The following is a 22,602-nucleotide window of genomic DNA, read 5'->3' on the forward strand; positions in this document are numbered from 1 at the left end:
CAGCAGTCACAAGCACAAGGACAAAGCAACAAATGGCTGAGGAAAGGAAAAGTCTCATCCAGCTCTAGAGGAGACCAAAGGCAATATTTCATTTTCTGCCTTTCCATTTGTTCCCCTCCCTTCCTCTGTACATTCCCAGAGGTGCCAGCAATGATAAGTTACACCCTTATACCCCTGAGCCAGGTCATTTTCAGACAGAAAACGTCACTGCCACCCTTCTCCCAAAAAGCTGTTTAACGAGCTGGATTTTTTTTTTCCTCATCCTTTTGTTTTGATCCACTTCACTTATCCTTTTGTAACCAACCAAGCTTTTCCATGGGTGGCTCAGTGTCCGGTTATCTTGGCTGTTTGAGGGGCCTGGAAAGACCCGGGGTGGCCTTGGGGCAGCCCGCGTATCGAAGGACGAGAAGAGGCTTCAGTTCTTCTTTCGGTTTTTATGTTTATTAATTGTTTATCTAAAAGATGTTCTTTCAGCCGAACAGAGATCTGCTCAGCAGTCAGCCATGAGCACACTGTGCTGCCCTCCAGGGCAGCCACGTATCTTTATACCCATTGTTACGTGTACAATATTTATCATTTTTCCCCAATACCATTTATTCTTATAACTCGGTGCACTCTCAGTAATAACCAATCCAAAAATGCCACCGTGGCCAAAGAAGATGGAGGAGAAGAGGAAGAAGAAGAAGGACAGGACACACCCCAATTCCTCCATCTTACTCCTCTAAACCCCCCTGTACATAAATCCTAAACCCTGTGTCTCACCCTCTAATTAACTAATCCCTTCACCATTCACCCTGGTGAAGCCCTCATCCTTGTCGTCTCCTGTGTAGGGTCAAAGTCCAGCCACCAGACACTTCTGGCAACATTCCAGGAGTCCCGAGCCCCCCCAAGGGTGGTCTCGATGGCCCGGCATCTCAGGACTGAAATCTTGAGATCCGACAGCTCAGTTTGCATTTGATGCAATGATCATGGTGTGTGCAGAGAGCAAATGGGTTATTGCAGGCAGCTCCCCTGCTCCAGCACCTTCAGTTTGACGCCAGCACACTTCATGGCTGCCAGCATGCAGTGACTGACCGTCCTCCTCCTCCCTGTCGTCTCCATTTGGATGCAGTGAGGGCGGATCTCTCCTTTGGGGCACTGGTAAGGCATCAGGCAGGAGCACTGGGTCTTTGTATCTGGGAACAAATGTGTGGAAATATAGCAGCAAATATGATGACCAAAGATAGATTTTATGCTTTGATGACATTTCAAAGTCCAACAGGGAAAAAACACTAGTGGATGTTTGTGATATATTAGTTACGAAAAGCCTGTAGTGCACTCACTAGATGGTTGGATATCAGGAATAGAGGCATAATCAGCTTTACGTAACTGTTTTTTCAGCAATGGCCCATACAAAAGGAGAATCGATCTAACTATTTTTACCCACTGGCTTTCCTTGACTTTTCTTCTAAACAAAGATATATTAAGTTGACTTTCTTTTCCCAATTATCCTTGAACACAATCTTGCTATGAAATGGAGTCTTAAGGTCCATATTGTGTCAGCTCCTATTTCATTAAAGCTCTCTTTATGAATACTAAGCTACCTACTGCTGGCCTGTGGTAAAGCTCTGTCCTGCTGGTTATTTCATTACCTATTTCTGATCTAATCAGGTTCTGACTCTTTATATTCTTTCCCAGAAAGTCCCTAGGCAGAGTTTCTGCCTTCAGTTTTTTAAAGCATGAAAAATGTGTGCTTTCCTCCATTTAGCTTCTTTCATGGTACTGCAGTATCTTCTCTGCAGCATGTTCTGTCCCTGTATTGATACCAACTACTCTTTTTCAGGAAAAACAAAATATTAATTTCCTAGATATTTGTGCACACTCATGAAAAGTGGACTTCTGTGGAGATGGTAAAGAGTCCAGTTCTAATCTCTTGAGCACCACACTGGCAACTAATCTTATTTCTTTTTCTTCCCCTTCTCTTATTTTTCTGAACGGAGCCACTCTATAAGCTTTCCAGAGAAAAACACTGAAGTGCTGGCACAAGATCCAGCTTGAAGACACTTGCACAGTGGAAGCAGAACTAGGCCTCTAAGAGTCTCTGGAATAAGTAATTTTTTTAAAAAAACCCCACCTTTTCCCCAGGAGCACATGGAACCTAGAGGTTCCACCAGAGCATGTCCATTGATGGACACACCTGGTCATGCCCTCTGCTTGAGCCCACAGGGGACAGCAGGCCATGCAGTAATTTTACAGCCATATTTACTTCAAATTCTCTGCCTCAGAAATCTTGCATCTTCAAAACAGAGGGTTAGGATTGCTGCACACTGCTGTTGCTTTGTTTGTCATTAAGCAGACCAGGTGTGATAAGAATCAGATTTGTGTCTGGCAGCAAGGGACAGAGTGAGTGTGTCTGTCACTCAGCCTTTGCCTGGCAAACATTTGATATGAGCAGAGCCAGTCAGCTCCTCAGATAATTACAGAAAAACCTACTGCTCATATCACCTGGTTACATAGTAAATAGCCAAGATGAACAATATTGTTTAGAAAATAATCCTCTTAGGTTTTTTTACCAGCTTAGCTAGTTCATTAAAACTCTTGATAACCACAGTTTTCACATGTGAGTGTTTGCAAATTTTGCCATTAAAATCCCATTAGCCTGATGGCCCCAGTCTTGCTTTTGAAGTAGTCTCATGATTTAATTTCCCAATTTAATTATATATTATAGAGGGTGTGGCCCCAAATTAATTCCTGAAGTACAAGCTAGGAGCTAGTAGCCTTATAAGGAATGGGTGAAAATGTTACAAACTACATTTTTTGTGATTAAAGATTCAAATATTAATTCTCCTGAAAAAGTTCTCTTAATTCCCAAGTTCCTCTAGTGCCTTTCTAATGGGAAGTAACAATGCTACTAGTTGTGAGTAAAGGGAAAAGGTACATGTCTAAGTGTAACCCTAGGTAGCAGGGACACAGGACAGACCACACTTTCACACTCTGTGTGCCCAGAAGGGCTATGACATCTGTAAATCCTGTTCTTGGAGCAGTGAAAGTCAGCACATTTTACTTTTAGATCCAAAGGGATGGCTGAATCTCACCCATTCAGAAGACATACCTTGACAATCCTCCCAGTCATAGCAGGTGTCATAGCCACAGGGCTCTTTCTTCAAGCTATTTGCAGAGAGCTTTGCCCTCTCAATAGCCCAGTCTAGGTTGGAATTTCCATGGCAAGGGCCAGCATGCAAGAAATGAAATGACTGCACTCCAAGGCACATTTCAGCTGAGTACTGACAGCTGGGCTTGGTCACATTCTGTTCAGAAACAGCATGTAGCACACAGATGTCTTCTGAGTAGTGGCTGCCCAAAGGAAGAAAAGAAAAATTATTTTAGCAGGCTATGGAACAAGTCCATACTTTTAAACAGTACATCAGCATTGGATGAAACACAGCAAAGCCATGGTCAGGCTGGAGATTCACCTAAAGACCTAAGGCTGCCCTAGCACTGCAGGACCTGGATCTGATAAAACAAGTGCTGTGAGATGAGGAAGCTTTGGTCCTATCCAGCCATTGGGACGTGAAGGACATGTGTCTGTATGGGAAAAAGGAGAGGCTGTTAACTCCACAAGGATGCGAAATTTCTGCTGGGCCTGGGTGGCTTTTCTGAGTTAATGCATCCCTGCAGCTGTGTGTGCAACTCTCTGCGACACACAGGTGTCTTGGGACCAGGGCAGGCAAAACCAGTCTTGTGGCTTGTCATTTCCTTTTGTTCTGTATTGCTCTCAGTTACTGAGTGAATTCATTCCTTGAAGGTGCATGCATTTCCAAGCAGCATCAATTTATGGAACTTAATCATTTTGCAAAAAGAGGATCATAAAATCATAGAATGGTTTGGATTGGAAGGAACCTTAGAGATCATAGTTCTTGCATGCTCCTTGTGTATGGTTATAACATTGGAGAAATAGAGAAGAAGAGTTTCCAGGAGTTTCCAGGAGTCTGTTTCCAGAGGTCTCCACGAGCAGAGAGCAGTGTAGATTAAAAGGATGAGCTGTGGTGTCTCATTACAGTAATGTAATTGAGCTCATTAGAGACAGCATTGCCCACAGATCGTGGGAGGTGACCCTGCATATGAACTCGCCATGGTGAGGCTCATGTGGAGAGAGCTGTGTCCAGTTCTGGGTCCTCAGCAAAAGAGAGGCATGGAACTCCTGGAGCAGGTCCAGTGGAGGGTTACAAAGATGATCAAGGGACTGGAGTACCTCTATTATGGGAATAAGCTGTGCAAGCTGTCCCTGTTCAGCCTTGAGAAGAGACAGCTGAGAGGGGACCCCATCAGTGTCTGTCAGTGTCTGCAGGGAGGGGACAGGGCAGGGGCTGGGCTCTGCTTGGTGCTGCCCAGCAAAAGAACAAGAGACAACGGGCAGTGAGAGGTGCACAGAAAATTCCACCTGAACATGAGGAAGAAGTGGATTACTGTGGGTGGAACAGGGGTGCACAGAGAGGTCGTGGAGTCTCCCTCACTGGAGACACCCAAGCACCATCTGGACACAATCTTATGCTGTGTGCTCTGGGATGGCCCTGCTTGAGCAGGGAGGTTGGGCCAGGAGACCACTGGGGACCCCTCCAACCTCACCCATTCTGGGATTCTGTGATTTTTTATTTATTTCATAGGCTACAAACATGACTGTAATTTGAATACAGAGGAACAGCTAGCTAGCTAATATCTGAATAGAGAGCAGTCTTGATTTGCAGTTGTCTTTTCCTGCTTTTCCTGTTCAGTGTCACAAAGGCCTCTTGGTCTATCATTAGAGAAATTTTGATTTCTAATTACAGCACTTACCCACAATCTTCTTCTGGAGACATACAAACACATTGAGATCCAATCTGCTTTTGTCCTGGACTGCAAATACCTCTAATTTTGGTTAGCAAATCTGAAAAAACGAGTGAGAACTACTGTAACTAGTAAAGAGTGAACAGAAATATCTTACACTCTTACCATAAAAGCTAAAATGGATTTATTTCTATTTGTCCTAAGTTTCTCTTTTCAAAAGCTTCCTGGTTGGCATGCTACAAGTATTTTCATCAGTCTTTGTAAAAATCACTGGAAAATAACAAGAGCAGCTAAAGTTTCAATAGAATGCATTTTCCTACTTTGCTTTCATAAAGCCTTGTTAATGCAGTTGGGGTTTGGTTTGATTTGGTTTTGATTTTAAGCAAACAGTTGCAGTGTCTCAATTTCATTATTAAAGTTTACAGTACATTGCATCCAAAAATTCTGAAGAATGCAGAAGTTTAGAGCTGAAATTCTGTCACCATGGGAGACACAAAGGAAAACTAAAATTAATGAACAGCTGCTATATGTCTTAAACCCAGTCATCAGCCTTCTAGCTCTAGCTAGCTGAAATAAACAGCACTGTTAATACCAGCAATATGGAAGCAGTAAGTGTCTGCAGGCATACTAACCTTTTTCACATGTAGTAGACATCATAACAGGAGGTGTCCAGGACAGGTCTTTCCCACAGGTATACTCTGTGTGACCAGTGACTATAAACCCAGCTGGGCAGCTCAGCTTCATTGTTTCACCAATGTTGTACTGCTGCTTAAATGGGGAAATTGTGACACTCTCAGATATTGGTGGCCTGAGGCATACTGAGACTGTAACAAACAATAAAAAAAAGCATAATTCTAGTTAGTTTAATGCTCTGTGGATATTTACAGAAAGTCATAATGCTTTATCTGAAGAACCATATAAGGACACCCAGTAATACTGAACATTTGTCTGACATACAAAACTAATAAAAATGTAACATAATCAAGTCTAGAAATTTTCAGTGCACTGTCATAGTCTTTAAAATATTTTTCAAGTAACAACTAAATAATGACAAAATGTTTCTAATGTATGCCAATATAAAAATAGTAAGAAAATGGCATTTAACAACATATTTTAATTTTTCATTTGTAAATGGAAGATAGTCAATGGCAATAGAAAGCTCATAAGTATATTCAGGTACTTATTTTTGTTAAAATGAAGAATAAGTCAATGAAATTATACCAAGGCTTAGAAAACTTCTGAAATCTCTCTTGTTAGCAAACACAAACCAATTTGATCCTTAATTCTTAACTGACCTATAAATCCTTCAAGGCATTGATTTATAGTAGAGATTTTCAAGGCAGCCTGGGAGGTCATGTTTAGAAACATATCATCCATTTAATATAAAAGATAGTAGACAAGTTTCTGTAGGAATGATTTCTTCTTCATAACTATATCAGCCTAAAGATATCTATGTAAGTCTGAAAACAAAAGGTGAGTCCTTTTGTTAAAGCTATTTAAAACTAGAAAAGAGAAGGATCTTGCAGCATCCATTTGAGGATTTTCTAATGCACTGCATATTAAATTTCCTTACAAAGCACATACTAGTAACACTTCTAAATTGAAAGAGGAGTGATGTAGTGACTCACAATGTTTTTACCATGTCTACATTAAATACCTTCTTAAAATGTTATCTTTTCAGATATGTTAGAGATTTGTTTTTAAAAGACCTTTATTAAAATCTTTTTTGTATGTTTTCATCCCCTTCTATTTTGTTGGTGTGCATTTTGTTCATTTTCTCTTTCTTACGTTGGCACTCAACATGTTGCTGTGTCCAGGTTTGATCTGGCAGGCACCGAAGGTATTGGTAGCCAATGAGGCTATATCCACTCACACAAGCAATTTCAACTTCCTCCCCAACAGCATAATGGTTCTTTTCACTCTTAAAAAAAAAAAATTAAAAAAAAAATTAAGAAACCCACACCAAAAAGCTCTGCAAGGATCTATGGTAACAAGACTGGGCATTGTCAAAGGAAACAATAGCAAAATCCTGATAAGATGTAATGAATGCATGCATTTCCTACTCTGAAATATGAGTCATCCACTCACCAATATAATGATAACTTTTTCCAGTTGCAGTAACTGATGTCATGGTTACCAAACAAGGATTCAAGGACCACTTGAAATGAATTTTACCTTGACTTTTCTTCAGTTGCTGGTGCAGTGTGGTGGGCTAGAGTCCTGCAGCATTCTTTAGACACAGTGCTTTCACTAGCACAGTAGCTAGATTGGATATCAGGCACATACAGCAGAGAAGCTGCAAAATTTCCAATCTCTGCAACTACTACACTTTTCTTCTGTATCATTTTTCATGCTCACCCTGATAAAGCCGTATTCTGGTGGGCCTGGTCTAAAGCATCCAGACTGAGGTTCACCGATCAAGACATTCTCCTCTCTCCTGGCTTCATCATCATTTATACAAGGAGCACCTCTGAAAAGTGAAAATTTGCTGTAAGGCTGTGTCTTAAGCATTCATGTCACCAAGTAACCATGGCAGAATGCCAGGAGAATTGCAAGTGGGTCATGTCACCCTCCCCCTTTAGTTTTATTCTGTTAAATTAAAGATGGTGGATAAAACTGCAGGTTGACATGGGGGAGAGCATGAGAGCAGTAAAAAAGTGCCAAATACATCTAGCAACATAATTAATTAAAGATTTTTTTTACAGCAAGAACAAGAGGCAGCAGAGAACAACATAACAGGAAATCTCTTGATAATCCATGTAATTCCTGTTGCCCCCAAGCAGTGGTTGAATGTGGCTGGTCTCTCATGTGTCTAACTTGGTAACAAAGAACTGTGGAGCCCACTGCTTGTAATTCTCTCCTGTTCACTGCAGAGAGGAAAAAACCTGAAGCTTTGGGCTTGAAGATGAAAAAAACTGAGCCAGTTTGAGGCTAGGATTTGAAGTTGAAACCATGCTAAAAAGGTACATCAGGCATACTTGAAACTGAAATATGAGAAACTTGGTAGCTTCATCCAAACTCTCTCTGTGACTGAGTTCAGATCTAAACCTCTAAGAAAAGAGGGGATAGGGATAAAAATAGAAACAGTGAACTCCAGTGAAGACAAGAAAAATATTTTTCTTGGTTTTGGAAAAGAAGCCACGCAAAGTATCAAACAAGATCTACAGGCATACTTTAGTATGTAATTCATCAGCAATTTTCTAGAAATAAAAAATTATTAAATCCTAATGTGAAGCAAATTGCAGAGATTTTCAGAGTTTTCCTTTTCTATGCTCCACCAAAGCAATTGAGAGGGGAAAGTTGTCTGCAATTTCTCCTTGGCAGTCACAGAGCCACTGAGGAGCGCTTCTTAACCATCCCATGACTAAGGAGATCTTTTGACCTTCTCACCTGTCTGTGAACACAGAGATATAACAGTCCTCCTCTTCTTCCCGCTGCCCTTCACACGGCTTCCCACCGTTCATTGGGGAGGGGTTATTGCATTCCCGGGTCCTTCTTCTTTTGAATGAAGCATCACACGGACTCCATTCAGACCAGCAACCCCATCGGCCATCAACAGCAACTGCAAGGAACAAAAGAGACACCATCTTTTATTGGCAGGCCAGTACCATACACAATATTTACTTTAAGGCCACATATGAGAGGGATGATGGTAAATTCATATTAGCCATTTTCAGAAAATTTAAAATTGTTAAGTTTAAGGGAATAGATTGCATCTAGAATGTAAAATTTTCGAAAAGGTGTCCAGTCAAATTCCAGCTGCTTCATAAAACACAAAAATACATTTACCTTTCTATTTTTGGTTGCAAGTAACATTAAAACTCAGAAGCAGCATATTTTATACTTTTATTGCACTCAGAGATGTGTGTGTTTTCATGGTACCTACAAGTTTCTTAGATAGGTCATTATTTAATGAGTTTTCAAATAAATCAGAGTTTTAACACCATGTCTAAACCTGAAATCTACAACCTATGCCACTTACATTTAAAGATTACTATTACTCTTTTCTCTTAACCCCTGGTATCTATTACCTGTACCACCATGCATACCCTTTCTTTCTCTGCATGCAATAGACTGTCTGTATCCATCTCTGTCTTCAGTTGTTTATTTCTTTCAAAATATTCCTACATCAGGGTCAGATAATGAGAACTGTACCTGCCTGAGTGACTTCAGCTTATGTTTCCTTTTGATTGGGGAATATAAATATATATAATGTCTCCTTTGTTTCCCTTAGGTATGGCACTAGTGCAAATTTAATTCAAAAATGTTTTTGCATTAAATTGCTCTTTAAATTTTCCAGAATAATTACAGTCTCTCTCCTTATGACAACTGAGTTTTCCTTCTAAACTGTAATCAACAATTTTTATGTTCATTAGCCATTCAGTCTTAAGCACAATAGGCAATAGGGAAAACTAGCAATGTTAAGCAATGAGTTTCTTAATTTTTTGCATCAATTATCTTTGATCTCAGCTTCACCCTTATTGCCAAATAGCTCATTTCAGGTTACCTTAATTCTGTAGCTAAGGAATATTTTACCATGCCTTACACTGTTTTTGGAGTCATGGCCATTTTTCATTTGTAATCCCCACATTTATCCTTATGCTTTTTGGACATCACCATGTGGTGCTGTGGATTTATAAAGGGCAGGCTATGGCCGATGAGCCCCCATGAGGAGGCTCCGGAAGGCCCCGGTTTGCAGGCCGGCGCCTCGGCCCAGTACCTGCGGTGTAGCCAGGAGCCCGCGTCTCGCAGTTGGCGCCGTAGGTGCCGGGCGGGCACAGGCAGAGGCACCGCGTCCCCAGGAGCACGGCCCGGCCGTTGTTGGGGCACGGGGCGCAGCGGCACGGGTCCGACATTCCCGCCAGCTCCCGCAGGGCCCTCCGCAGGTGGCGGCGCTTGGTCACCGCGCACGGCACGTTCCTCACCAGCTCCACGATGGGCGACACCTAGCAGAGAGCTATTCCGTCAGCGGGAGCCGAAACACAGCAGGGCCCTCACCGGGAAAGCCAGAGCTTTAAAACGAGCTAGAGCTTACATATGAAGCTGTATCACACAGGAACTGGTGATGTTTTAAATGAGCACAGCAGGGTTATATACATATAAAAGTTATCGTGTTCATAATGCTTTTATCTCCCCAGTTTAGGACTCTGTGCGCCAGGGCAGAATCAACCAAGTGGAATATTATGTCTTAAAATTCAGGACACTCTCTACCACACATCACATGTATGTACATGTACATGCGCTGTAGGGTTTGTCTGCATCTAGTCCCTGTCATGTCAGACATCCCTATGTTGCCTTCAGCAGTTCAGCAGCTGCAGCAGGATGTGGTCAGCCGATCCCTCATGGATGCCATCCCTCAGTGGATGCTGCTTTCAGGCAGGTTTTGCTGTTTGCCTCAAGTGCTGCTGAACAGCTACTGTACCAGCTGGGGAGGGAGACAGCTCAGTGCACCCACAGCAGCACCAGCACGCTGCACTAAGGGAGCAGGACAGAGACAGAGAGCCTTGCTGTTTTATTTCAGTTTAGCTGTGTGACACACTTTGCAACATAGGCCCGACAAGGGAATGATGCCATGAGGTGTTTTCCTGCACAGTAACCAACCCATGCCTATGCCTGAGTTCCTGCTGGTGCCAGAGCAAGTAATTCACATTCCTCACTCTTAATCCCGCTGTCCATGGAAAATGCAAAACTGGTGTGCCTTATAAACCAACATGCATAAGAAGCTATCCTAATAAAAGTTCTGTATGTTTATGTTATGCTCATATTTATGTACATTCATATGAGACACATCATCATCCCTGTTTACAGGAAAAACATATCTGCACAGCTCTATGAGGAGCAGTTAGTCTTTGCTATCTCAGTGTTTTTCTTGTTCTTCTCTTACCTCAAAATCAATCACCACAGGATTGTCCTTTGTTGATTCCAGCCAGTCTGTGAAGACTCTGTGTCCTGGAAAAGCCCCCTTTTTCTCCCAGGCCAGAGCTGCTGCATACTCTGACCTGCCACCTTTTACCAGGGAAATTGATCGTTCAGCTGACTCCAAAATGGAACCTGAAAGACGATTTCATTACCATATTTTCAGACAAAGTCTTCCAAAGACAGCATATGTGACAACACAACTATAAGAAAAAGTGTAAGAGGATATTAAACAATATACGAAGATTAATTTTCTGGAACTATCCTTGAAAGGATGAAGTCAAAGCTCAGAAGAGCTTTGACTTCAGCCTTGATAATATTCTAAATGAAATTGTTTGAGACCTGAACCATGGGGAAATCCAGAGTGTAAGACAGTAGTGGAAAATGCAGAGGATGCAACAGCCTCCTCTAGAGCACACAGCATAGTAGGAGGATACCTCTAGAACACACAGAATGGCAGATTTAGTTCTGGCTGCAAACATCCAAAACACTAATCAATTACTGAGGACAAAAACATGGTGGAAGTGATGAAATTCCTATCCTTAGTGGTGCAGAACATGACTCTTGCCATTCTCATGGAAAATGCACCAGCCTTCTGCAGTTCTGAGACACATTTCTGGAACCCTGGTACCTAAAATGTCTGCTTGGCATGAGGAAGGTGGGAAGGGAAAGCCAGGGACTGTGTTATTGCAGCCCAACTCTCTCAATGAGGTCTGAGCAACCCTTAAAGAAGATCAGGGACTGAGTCATAGACACAAATTTCTAGCGTCGCTCATTTATCAGTTCAGCATTTCTGGCCCGGGACTCAGGGTGAGGGGTGGTGTTTAGCAGATCTGTGACCAGCTAGAGAGCCAGTGACACCAGATCCCCAGTGATGGCACTACAGAGCAGAGAAATAGCACACCTATATCATAATTTCTTTTGCAAATGAGAATGTGATTTCAGTGCTTGTATCAGAACCAGACACCAAAACACTGGCTGCTCTGACAGTGGTAGAAGAGCACCGGTAGTTCAACAAAGCTGAGAGGTCACCTGGGGCAGCTGAGGGAAATTATATCTCTCAGGGTAAGTAACAGGACATGGCCCTGTTCTCATCACGGTCACCTTCATGGGTCATAGTCATCCTGTTTGTGGTGCATCTGGTACTGACTTTCTTTTTCTTCCAGAAGAGCACACGCCGGGTTGTTTCTGTGCGGACACACTCTGTTGATTCCTCAACTGACAGGCCTGGAAACACCACAGAGCAGCATCTTTATCAGCACAACCATGACACATGGCAGGCACCATGCCCCACTGAGGGGAGCCAGCAGCTTCCCATGCTCCTCAGCCGCCCCTGGAGCCCTCACTGCGGCAGGCACATGCTGCCCCACATGCAGTGCTGGACAGAGGCGTGCTTCAGCTACCCTCCCATGCCCCTGCAAGTTACAGCAGTGCCATTAAAGATCACAGCTTTTAAGTTTAGATTTCTGGTTTTGTGGCGTTGTCTTTTCATTTTGAGAGTCCAGCAGTCATGGGAAAATGTTAAAGTAATTTCTAATCCAAACCATCAATTTTGTTGACTGCATCTGAAAAGTACCCCTTATACCTCTCAGACCTCAGTCCCATGCTATAGGAACAACTTTTCCTGGTGGCACCTGGTCTTGGTCTGAAGATCTTAAGTGGTTTCACTGAACACAGTGACATTTACCAAATGAGGAATCTCCTGAACTTTTCAAATACAGTGTAGAGCAAAAATTTCTTCTTGCTCTATATGTAAGCAATATGAATAATTAATGAGTCTTTGAAAGTCTAAAGAATTTTTTGCTGTTGGAGATCTTACTCTGTGGTGTAAGACCTAAAAAGAGGGATAAGAAAAGCTGTTAAACAAATAATTATATTTTCTTGTTAAAGATTACGTACCCGAGTTCTGCAGTTCCTCAGAGCTATACTGGTAAAGAATATCATAGGAACCACCCATCTTCCCAGAGGTGTAGTAATGAGTGCCAAAGTCATCAAATATTCTGCTGTATAAAGCATAGTTGTACTCCAAGGGCAGGTGGTTAAGTGCTTTTAGAAAGACGTCTGATAGCTGCAGATCTGACTGTTTCATTGTGAAGTTTGCAACAGAAATTACTTTATGGACTCTAATAAAGTTGGAATTCTAGAAATAAGAAAAGGGGAGTCTTAGCACCTTCAGCGGGAGGTGAGTGCAGAAACTAGAGAAGCCAAGAGTATTAATATCTTATTTGTACGTATTTTAACATATATGGTCTGAATGAGACGCCCCAAAGTGCAGGAAAATTCCTCTCTCCTCTTAAATGATCAGTATAACCTTCTTTTTGCACTATATAAGGAAGTGTTGCAAATTTACTTGTAGCTCTCTCAAACATACACAAATACACATCTACCTACAAACACTCACAATTTATGGAGACAGAGATAAAAATAGAGGCTTCTTGTCTGATACAGTACATAACACAAGGAAGATCCAAGGTAATAATCCTGCTGTGGATTTATTAAGAAAGGACTTTAAACCATGTCATCTTTAGCCAACACCAGACTAAGTTATTGGTGGGTTTCTCTGGTTTCACAGAATCATGAACAGGTTTAGGTTAGAAGGGACCTTAAAGACCACCCAGGTTCAGCATCACTGCTGTGGGCAGAATCAACTTCCACTGGACCAGGTTGCTCAAAGCCCCATCAAACCCAGCCTTGAACACTCCCAGGGATGGGGCATCCTCAGCTTGTCTGGGCACCCTGTTCCTGCACCTCACCACCTTCCATGACAACAATGCTGAAAACCAACATATACCCAGAATAACTTTTCTGTTGGAAGTTTAACCTAAATTAACATTTTCATAATTAGCTCTGAGCTGAGCTTAAGCCAATAAGAAGCCACTGTTCCCCGAAAATAAACTTGCCAATTGTACAAGAGAGCTGCCTGATGTGTGTACATGGGCATGAAAGAGCACAAGTTTCCAGCAGCTGGAACTTCATGATAGTTGTATTCAAACTAGAAGCAATGGACTGTTCAAGAAATCAAATTGCTTAACCATTAGGACAAGTGAGAAAGGCCTGCAGCAAACTTCCATCATAGGAAATCTTAATGTTAAGACTAATATTTCCACAAAAGTTTCACTGTAATTGCATTAGAACTCCTGGGTTTCAACAGGACTTATTTTAGTTCAGTCCTGTGGCCTTTCCCATGCAGAAGTGCAAACAATAGCCCATCATTTACTGCCATTAAGTTATAAAAATACATAATCTTTTACCCTACAAGTATTCATTTGCTTTCAAGGCACAGAATCTTATGGGAAAAATGTTATCTGTTCTGAGAAACTTTTCTGTGGGTGTGTTGTTTCTGAGATTATCTTTATGACCAAAATGCATCTTGGCATTTGAGACTCCAGCATGAGACTTCAATATGCAAGTCAGTTACCAATTAAAAGATAATGTAGATTCATACCCAGTACGTGCATATGTATAACATTCTTGAGTGCACGTCCTTTATTTTTTGAGTTGTCTGCTGCTGTTAGATATTATGCCCTCTTAATCTGTAATTAGGATAGGGGAAGGAGTGGCTTACCCAATATGATAATGTCAAATCTATGCTTTTTAAAAATGGAATTAGCCTATGTTTTCTGTACTAAGTGCAGAAAACCATGATGCATTACAAAAGGTGTGCTACAACCAGGAACAGGTTGTAATACAAGAAGAGGATTTTTTCAATAGCTAATTCTAGCAGGACAATGTCTTGATAGGGAAAGTAGCCTTTGGCAGCTCAGTTCTGAAATGAGCAGACACAAATCAACTGAGAGAAAGAAACTGAAGGCAACATTAAATTACCTTTTCATATGAGGCTTCAATAGCTTTCTTGAAGGAGGAAGAGCTGGTAACCTGGACCCGCGTCTTTTTTGAGAATAAAAATGGGATACCAGAATAACGTTTACCACTATGAGTGGATGAACCACTGTAAGAAGCGACGTGACTCAGGGGAGTTAAATCTTTGTAGAAATCTGATGTTACATCATCCTCTTCATCTGCTACCTGGAAATTCAGTAAAGCAAAATGTGTTTGCATAAATGATAATATGAAATGAAAAGCTATGAAGCAAAGAATTCTTGATTTTTTCATGTTTTTTAATGGAAAAAATAGCCTTGATTATTTGAAATGTGAAAGTAAGCTACACAAAAGATGAGACTGAGAAAGGCTAAGAGGCAAAATGAATACAAGCTAAGAACTAGACTTACTAATAGTTGTTTATACAACCACAAAAAAGCATGTAGTACTTTCCTCTAAAGCTTCTCACCCCCGGGCCCTAAACCTTAGGGACATTTTTCAACAAGTTCCAACACACTTTTAAAAGAATTCCAGGCATACATGTTGTGTCCACATCATGACTACTTCCCAGCCCCATGGCTTTTATATTGTACAAGACAGAGTTTGGTGTTTCCTGTCCTCTCTTCTCAATTTCCAGCTAGAAGAATGAACAGGATTCCACAGGAGAGTCTCAGAGTATGCTTGGAGTGTCAGCACCTATACTGTATGATGTATGGCAGATGAAGAGGAAATGAGGTGGCCCATTCTCCTCCCTCACCTTCAATTTTTCAAGAAATCCTATGCTTTTGCAGGAAAATAGACTGGAGTTCCAAGAAGGCCCAATCCAGTGACCCTTCTATATGAGAAGCTGCTCTAAATGTTAAAAGCTAAACATGCACTCCTAAAGGTGAGTTTCACAAACCCTTAACAGTTCTGCAAATAGACATCAGTAACTTAATGAACTTTACTGGCTATAAAAAGACCTGGGCAAACCAAAGGTTGGTTTTCCCATCTGAATATTTCTGCAGACAGTAATTTTTCACCATTATTGATAAATCCTACATGTCATGGCCAATTCAATTGCACTTTCTGTGAAATGTAGCAGGGTGTCCTATTTTCAGTTGCCTCTGTTAAAGTAATCCTAAAATCTCACAACACCTGTGGCAAAAATAATCAGTTTTCATCCATTAGTTGAGCATTTTTTACATCCTGCATTCTTGTTTTTCCAGTGCAGCATCTACTGCTTCAAACAGGGCCTGCTCATATATACACAGCCAGATGTTGTGCCCCAACCACAGTATTCAAAGCATTTTCTGAAGGCTAGTGTCCATAAAAGAGGTATTAGTGGTTCCTAGATTTTTTATTAGCATGTTCCAGGTTCATTTTGGCCATTCCGCATTTGGTCCTGTAAGCCTCCTCTCCAGGCTGTGTGTATTTTGTCCTCCTGCTTTCCAGACCCAGTGTCTGCCTGCTTTCCTTGCTGCCCTGTGGAGGGGCTGGGCAGAGAACAGGCAGGACTGAGGGGTTGAAATGGCTCAGGAAGGAACTGGATCCCAAGGCTGCAGGTGACAGGAAGGAAGCTGGAGTCAGAGCTGCAGCCATTGGCTCTTCAAGTGTTGTGGTGTGTTTTTAGCTTCCGGGTCCCTTTCTCAGGTGTGCCAATATTCCCTTCTCCCTTCCCCCTCGCCCCTTGCTGAGTGTGCCCTGTCAATCAGGCTAACATACCAGCAAGGCGTCGTGTGGTTGGTCGATTTCAAAGGATGCTCCTCAGGCCTGGGGGACATTGGCCCGTATAGGTGTCCCTAGTCCCTTGAGACCCTGCCCCTTTCACCTGGTTGGTAGCTCACCTGTCCCCTCCCCTTCCCCTGTCCCCGAGCTTAAAAGGTTAATCAGACCATGCGGCCTCCATTCTGGTTGGAGCAGTTGCCCCGGTTCAGACCTCTGTAACCATGGAATAAACATCTGGATATAACCCTCCAGCAGAATCCACTCCTTTTTTCTCTTCACCATCGCCAGAAGCTCTCTCTCCTGAGGTAAACGGAGTCCCTGACAAGCCTGGACTTGCTCAGTGCCCTGCTGCAATCTCCGGCAGCCGAGGTATCTCTGGGGTAAAGCACCACAGAAGCCGCCTTTGGCTCAGCAGCGAGCACCACACTGACCCAGGCACCATCTAACTGGTAATATTGGGATTCCTATTCCAATATTCAAGTACACAGAAGTGATGCTGGAATAAGCCTTGGAGTTGAACAAACCTTTGCCTAGATGATGTCTGGCTAGGAGAAGGCCTTTGGTACCAAGTTGGAACAAAATAAGGCCGCAGCCACTGGAAGCAGGAGAAGCTCAAATCAATCATGGTGATTCTGATACGTGGTGCAATGAATTAATACAGATCTGAAAACCACGAGTGAAATGTGAACATTTATCCTCTTTCCACACACCAATTGAAGCACCAAGCCTCACCAGGTTGAGAAATTTTGTTCTAAAGCATACAGTACTACCTAACACTAATTTGGATTGTGATTACAGCAAGAGTTTTACTGCTGGGAGCTGCTGCTTGACAGTACCTGAAAGCTGACAGCCTCCAGATTAGCAGGGACACGATACAACTTCCTTGTGTCATTGCGCTTCACCGTTGTGCACCGCCCTCCATTGAATGAGTTGCCAAGAACTTCCCCTCGGCTCTCTCCTGAGAAGATGTGAAATCTAAAAAAAATTTATTAAACAATTCCAGAAAAATGTATGGACTTGAAACATTTCATGATATACAGCTGAAGTGAGGTATTGTAGATTCGACTGAGGGCATGAGCATCTGGGTCTTGTTACTGCTTTGAAAGGAATTACAAGAACTTCTCATTCACACTGAATTCACCTGAAAAATGCAGTAGCATCAATCCAGTTTCCTGCTTTCCAGCAGTGCCTAACCTTACTGATAACCCCAAAGTCAGCATAAGGCAGTCAGTCTTAAGTGGAGAGCTTAAAAATGTTCTAGGAAAATGAACTACTGGTTCTCTATTTCTACCATAAGTGATGTTACTGGACCACAGTGAGTTCAAAATTCAATTAAAAAATGCAAGTCTGCTAGGGACAGGCATCCCATGTTTAGGCTTTATATTGCTTTAATTAATAGTGTGGAAGTAGCTGGTATCCTGTGAAATGTCAAACAGACAAACAACATCTGTAGAGGAGCATCTTTAAAATCTCTGAAGCACTTGGCATGATATACAGCTAGGTAATTCCATGAGCTGGAAGTTGCCCATACATGCTCTGGTTGCTGTAGGACAAAACAGATCACCTGGGAACAGTGTTCCTTGACACCTCCTCATCTGGTCTACCAGCAGTGCAGAGCAGGACTGGAAGATGCAGCAGGCCAGTCCTAGTCTAATTTTTTTGTTGTATTTTTATAATTTCTTGCCAGTTTTAATTTGAGATATTATATGCTTTAATGAATGCTCTCACATGCTTACTGGGAATTATTTTGTTCATGCAAATTAGTGAGGTAACAACTAAAGCTTACAAAAAGATTAGCAGAATTGGCTTACCCACTGCCTATTAATTGCACACCTGGGATGCTCTCATACTTTCGGTTACACACAGTCTTTTTCCTTCCACAGTTTCTTTCATCAGAGTTGTCCCCACAGTCATTTTCTCCATTACATTCCAGTGTTTTTGAAATACAGCGACCTGCACCAGAGAAACAACAGCAGCAAAGGTTCATCATGTCTAAATGCAGAAAAGGGCAATCTTTTTCCCTTGCAAAGGTGTGAGCTTGCCATAGATGTTAACACTGAATTAGTATAAAGCCAGGATTATCCCAATTAAGAAATTATTATTTCGATTCTGTGAGTTTTGCCTTGTTTCAAAGTTGCAAAGGCTTAATTTTAAGTTTGGCAAAAGGATATGTGGATAAAATTATTTAGTTTAATCAGGTATATTTAAATTGAAGCAAACAAGAAATAGTCACAAGCCTAATAAAAATAATGAGAATTTATGTTCAGACAAACTCTGAAGTTATATTTGCATATGAAATATTTGTGCAAAGAAATATAATTGGAACAGTGCTACTGTCCAGCTATCATGATCATAGTGACACCCCAGGCTAGGGACTATATTTTAATTACTTATAGAAGAAACTGAAGAGATAAGCTGTTACTAATACATATAAAATCCTCACATAAGCTTTTCTCGCTGGTCCATTTTCCCTGGAATTTATGCACAGAATGTATCGATGTCTTTTGCCTCACCACCTAACATTTGACTAAATGGTAACGCTGCAGTTACACAATGGGGATTATCATTACCACTCTCACACCGAAACTTATTCTTGCAGTCAACTTCCACTATGTTGCACAGCTTGGCTGGGAAACACGGACGGGACTCCACCAGTGGCTCGGTACAGTCCTGGCCCCCAAACTGGGATGGTCGCAGGAGTGGCCGGGTACGGAACTGAAAGGCAGAGGAAACAAGCCCAGGGCTGTTTTTGTGAGCTGTTTGTAGCTAAGTCCCACCCCAGGCAGAGCCACACACTTCAGTGCTGCTGAAGCTTTATCAGAACCAGAGCCGTGAAGGAAATAATCACTCATTCTTGTCCTTCCGTTCTGCCGTGCCATCGTCCCAGGTGAGGCAGGCAGGGAACTGGTATCCAAGAGCCTCATTAGTCCTGATGGAGCATAAATTATTCAACTGCAGACTACTTGGTCTGCATGACCAAAGGAATCAGAAATTCCATCCTTGTATCTTCAAGATATACAGTAGGAAATGATGTGAGAACAGGTTTACAGAGACTTTTCCTTCTTTACCATCTCTGTTGAATTAGAAATATCCTGACAGTGACAACCCAGCTGGCTTGACTCCCACATGTGGGATCACTTGTCTGAGGAGAACTGGATTACTTGAGAGGACAAAAAAGCTTTTCTTGGAAGTTTCTGGGAGCTCATTGAGTTTTCTTTCCCTGAGGCAGCACCCTCCACACGAAACAGTAAAGTTGGAGGGTGATAGATAAACCACTCCACAGGACTTCCAGTGAGACCTGTCTGCGTGTGCCTGAACAGTTTCTCCTCTAAGAATTTTTCCCCGCAGTAGAAAAGTACAGTCCCTTGCAGACTTCCCTCCCTGTAGACAGACCATGGAGACAAACAGGGCAGGAAGATTCTAGTGAAAATCAGTAACCAAGTGACTCTGAAGAGAGAGTGCAAAGAACAACACCGAGAGAGTGCAAAGAACAACACCAGAAAGTTTTCAAGCTTGTGAGAACCATTCCTTACACTCCATTTTGGTTCTGTAACACTCACTCGTATTATTTGTCAGAGCTTCCACTTCTTTATGCCTCCCCATCGATGGGAACTTGCTACACTAAGAGTCAACTCTTACACTGTAAGCCAGGTCCTCCATTCTGTTGGTTATTCCTATTTATAAATGGTACAAGCAATGATCTTTATAGTTTGTAGGGGAAAATGGACCACAGTCCACAAAAGCCCCTTTTTGTTTTAAGAAGCAAATATGTTGCATCAATACTTAAAACTAGCAAAAATTAATACATTTATATAGTAATATAAGGTAAGAAACTTGGACTTATAAGAGCGTATTGAAATCAGTTCAGTTGAGAGGAACACTCCCTTTCACCTCTTGAAGCTTTCTGTCTCCCAGTCTCTCATTGATTCTCCATATTTTGCTCTCATACTGCCCATCCTACTTGCAACCCCACAGGCTGGTTCACCTCTCACACATAGAACTGCTTTTTTATGTCTTTCTCATGCTATCTGGGCATCATAAAGCTAGATATTTATGAAAAGATATACTTATGATGTCTGGCATATTTTTCAGGGCTGCTTTTCAGGCATGGATTTCTGAAACCAAGCGGTACATGCGGAGGGACATGGGCTGTGTCTGTACAGAACCTCAGAGCTGCTCTCATGGTCAGCTTCAAAGCTCATACCCACCAGCCATACAAACTACCCCACACAATCTGCTGTCACTTCCCTCTATCCTCTACAACCTTACATTTGACAGCCCTTGGTCTGTTTAGGTCAAATTCACTTTAACCTGATGTTTCATTTCTTCCCTCTCCACTGACTCACCTAAAAGTGTACCATCATAACAGAGAAAAGCCCAAGGGGAAAAACGCCATCCTGGGTGTTTGTGCCACAGATACTGGCACATCTGCTTGTGGAGATGGGGGGATTTGTACATGCTAGGAAGGTTCAGGGAATGAGGCTCTGTATTTCTTAACAGCAATCTCAAACTGATCCTGACAATCAGCGTAAGATACAGCCTGAGAATTTCTAGCCAACAGCACTTAGGATTTGTTGACTCTTTTCAAGAGATTATTTGATTCTATTTTTCTTGTCTTTAGAACTTAGAGAATGTTACGGATAAGCAAAGATTCTGTGACATTGTCCTGCTTAAGTCTACATGAACACTTTACAGTTTAGTTGATTCTTGGTGTGAAAAATTCACCTTTAAATATGGCAGTGTAAACTTTGAAGCAAGTTTATGATAAGCATCACAAGCAGTCTCATAAATGGATTTACTCTAGTAAAACCCCTTTCTGGTTTGATCTGCTTATTTTAACTTGTTCTCTCCAGCTCCTACTGTATAATTCATAACCAATTTCCCTTGATAAGGTAAACTCTCATTTTCCAGATTAATTGCTGTAAAGCTGAAACAAAGAGATCTCTTTAGCATAATTTCTTGCATTTAGCCCATATAATGCACTTTCTACCTACTTGTTTTTTAACACATGGGTCACATTCTGACCAAGGGCCAAAGTCTCCAAGCTGACAGTTGATAGGACATGTTTGCTGGTTACATGTACGAGATTCTTGCTTTGTGCACAGCTGGTCGCAGAAGTTTTGGCTATAATATTCATCCATTCTTATTTGCCTAAAAAAAAAGTTAAAAAAATATGCTAGGAAAGAATAGACAGAGTGTAGGTGTTCTCTACTTGTGGGTGAAGGCTGACAAAATTATTTGAACCCAACTAAGAAACCCTGAGAGATAATATGCATTTGCAGAATGTTGATTACAAGAAAAATCCAAATATGCTTTAAGTTTAAAGCACAATTCTTTTTGATTCGTGTCACTTCAGATGTCCCAGAGGAAAGCTACAGACAGAGCCAGGAAGAAAAGAGGGGATTTCTCACAAGTTTAGATTACATCACAGTGCTGCATCAAATTTGATGCTGCTGAATGTTTATTTGACATCATCTGTTGTCATATAACTAATGGTGCAGGGAGGAAATTTGGAGCTTGTTCCTGCTGTGGAGTTGTGCCTGTGCAGGGCCCCCAGAGCCTCCTGTGTCCACAGGGGCTGAGCACCCACAGCACTCTGCCAGCAAGGCCACTGCAGGACCTGGCTGACCTCCCCTCATTACATCCATTAGCAGGTACAGGTTTGTTTGTTCTAGATGTTCTGAATGTTCAACATTCATGTTGAACGTTCTAGATACTGAATTTTGTAATTTTAAAGCATTGCAATTAAAAGATGATCTATTTATCTGATAAACACTTGAGCATGACAATTTTTCTCAATATGTTGTGGAAGGTGGAGCTTTGGACACGGGTGCCACTCTCCAGAAGTGTTATTTTTCACAGAGAAGAAACACAGAAGCAGTGAGGTGGCTTGGCCCTACCTGTGCCTGGTCTGTGTGCCCAAATTGCAGGTCTGTGAGCAGGCAGACCACGACCCCCATGGGTAATGCTCACAGTAGCACCCCTGGCTGCTCCCAATCACCAGGCTCAGCAGGACCAGGAGCGCTGGCACAGTCATGCCCATGCCGAAGGCGTCCGTCTGCAGAGACAAAAAACAAAAGCTCAGGAAACCATCACTTAGTTATGCCACAGTTCTTACAGAGATGCCTCTTGTAAAATGCAGAATCTATAAATCTGCTTCAAAATACAAAGGTGCTAAGCAGGGCACCTAGAAAGGGAGAATCATGCATGACAGACATAGCAGTAACTCAGTCAATACTTCAAGGACCAGAAGTCACGATGTGTTTTTTGGCCACTTATATATCACGAATACTAATAGAATTGTGTGTTATTTCTGTTTCAGAATTTGCTTGTAAATTATTTTGAATGTGACAAATA

The 22,602-nt window shown here is 41.9% G+C and overlaps 1 protein-coding gene across 1 annotated transcript; it reads right to left on the reverse strand.

Annotated features, from left to right (window-relative positions):
- Positions 1-624: 624 nt before the first annotated feature.
- C6 (complement C6) lies at positions 625-22,288 on the reverse strand. The gene is made up of 17 exons (XM_064736024.1): positions 22,146-22,288; positions 21,240-21,396; positions 18,816-18,960; positions 18,057-18,198; positions 17,082-17,220; positions 14,545-14,745; positions 12,619-12,859; positions 11,824-11,946; positions 10,688-10,854; positions 9,524-9,749; positions 8,194-8,365; positions 7,162-7,273; positions 6,592-6,724; positions 5,436-5,627; positions 4,813-4,903; positions 3,092-3,333; positions 625-1,175 (listed from the first exon to the last, which is right to left on the reverse strand). Exons 1-17 carry the CDS (start codon positions 22,286-22,288, stop codon positions 994-996), a joined length of 2,808 nt encoding a protein of 935 aa, XP_064592094.1. The 3' UTR covers positions 625-993.
- Between the last annotated feature and the right edge of the window lie 314 nt (positions 22,289-22,602).

The sequence above is a fragment of the Zonotrichia leucophrys genome, chromosome Z (assembly GCF_028769735.1).
Source record: "Zonotrichia leucophrys gambelii isolate GWCS_2022_RI chromosome Z, RI_Zleu_2.0, whole genome shotgun sequence".
NCBI lineage: Eukaryota > Metazoa > Chordata > Aves > Passeriformes > Passerellidae > Zonotrichia > Zonotrichia leucophrys.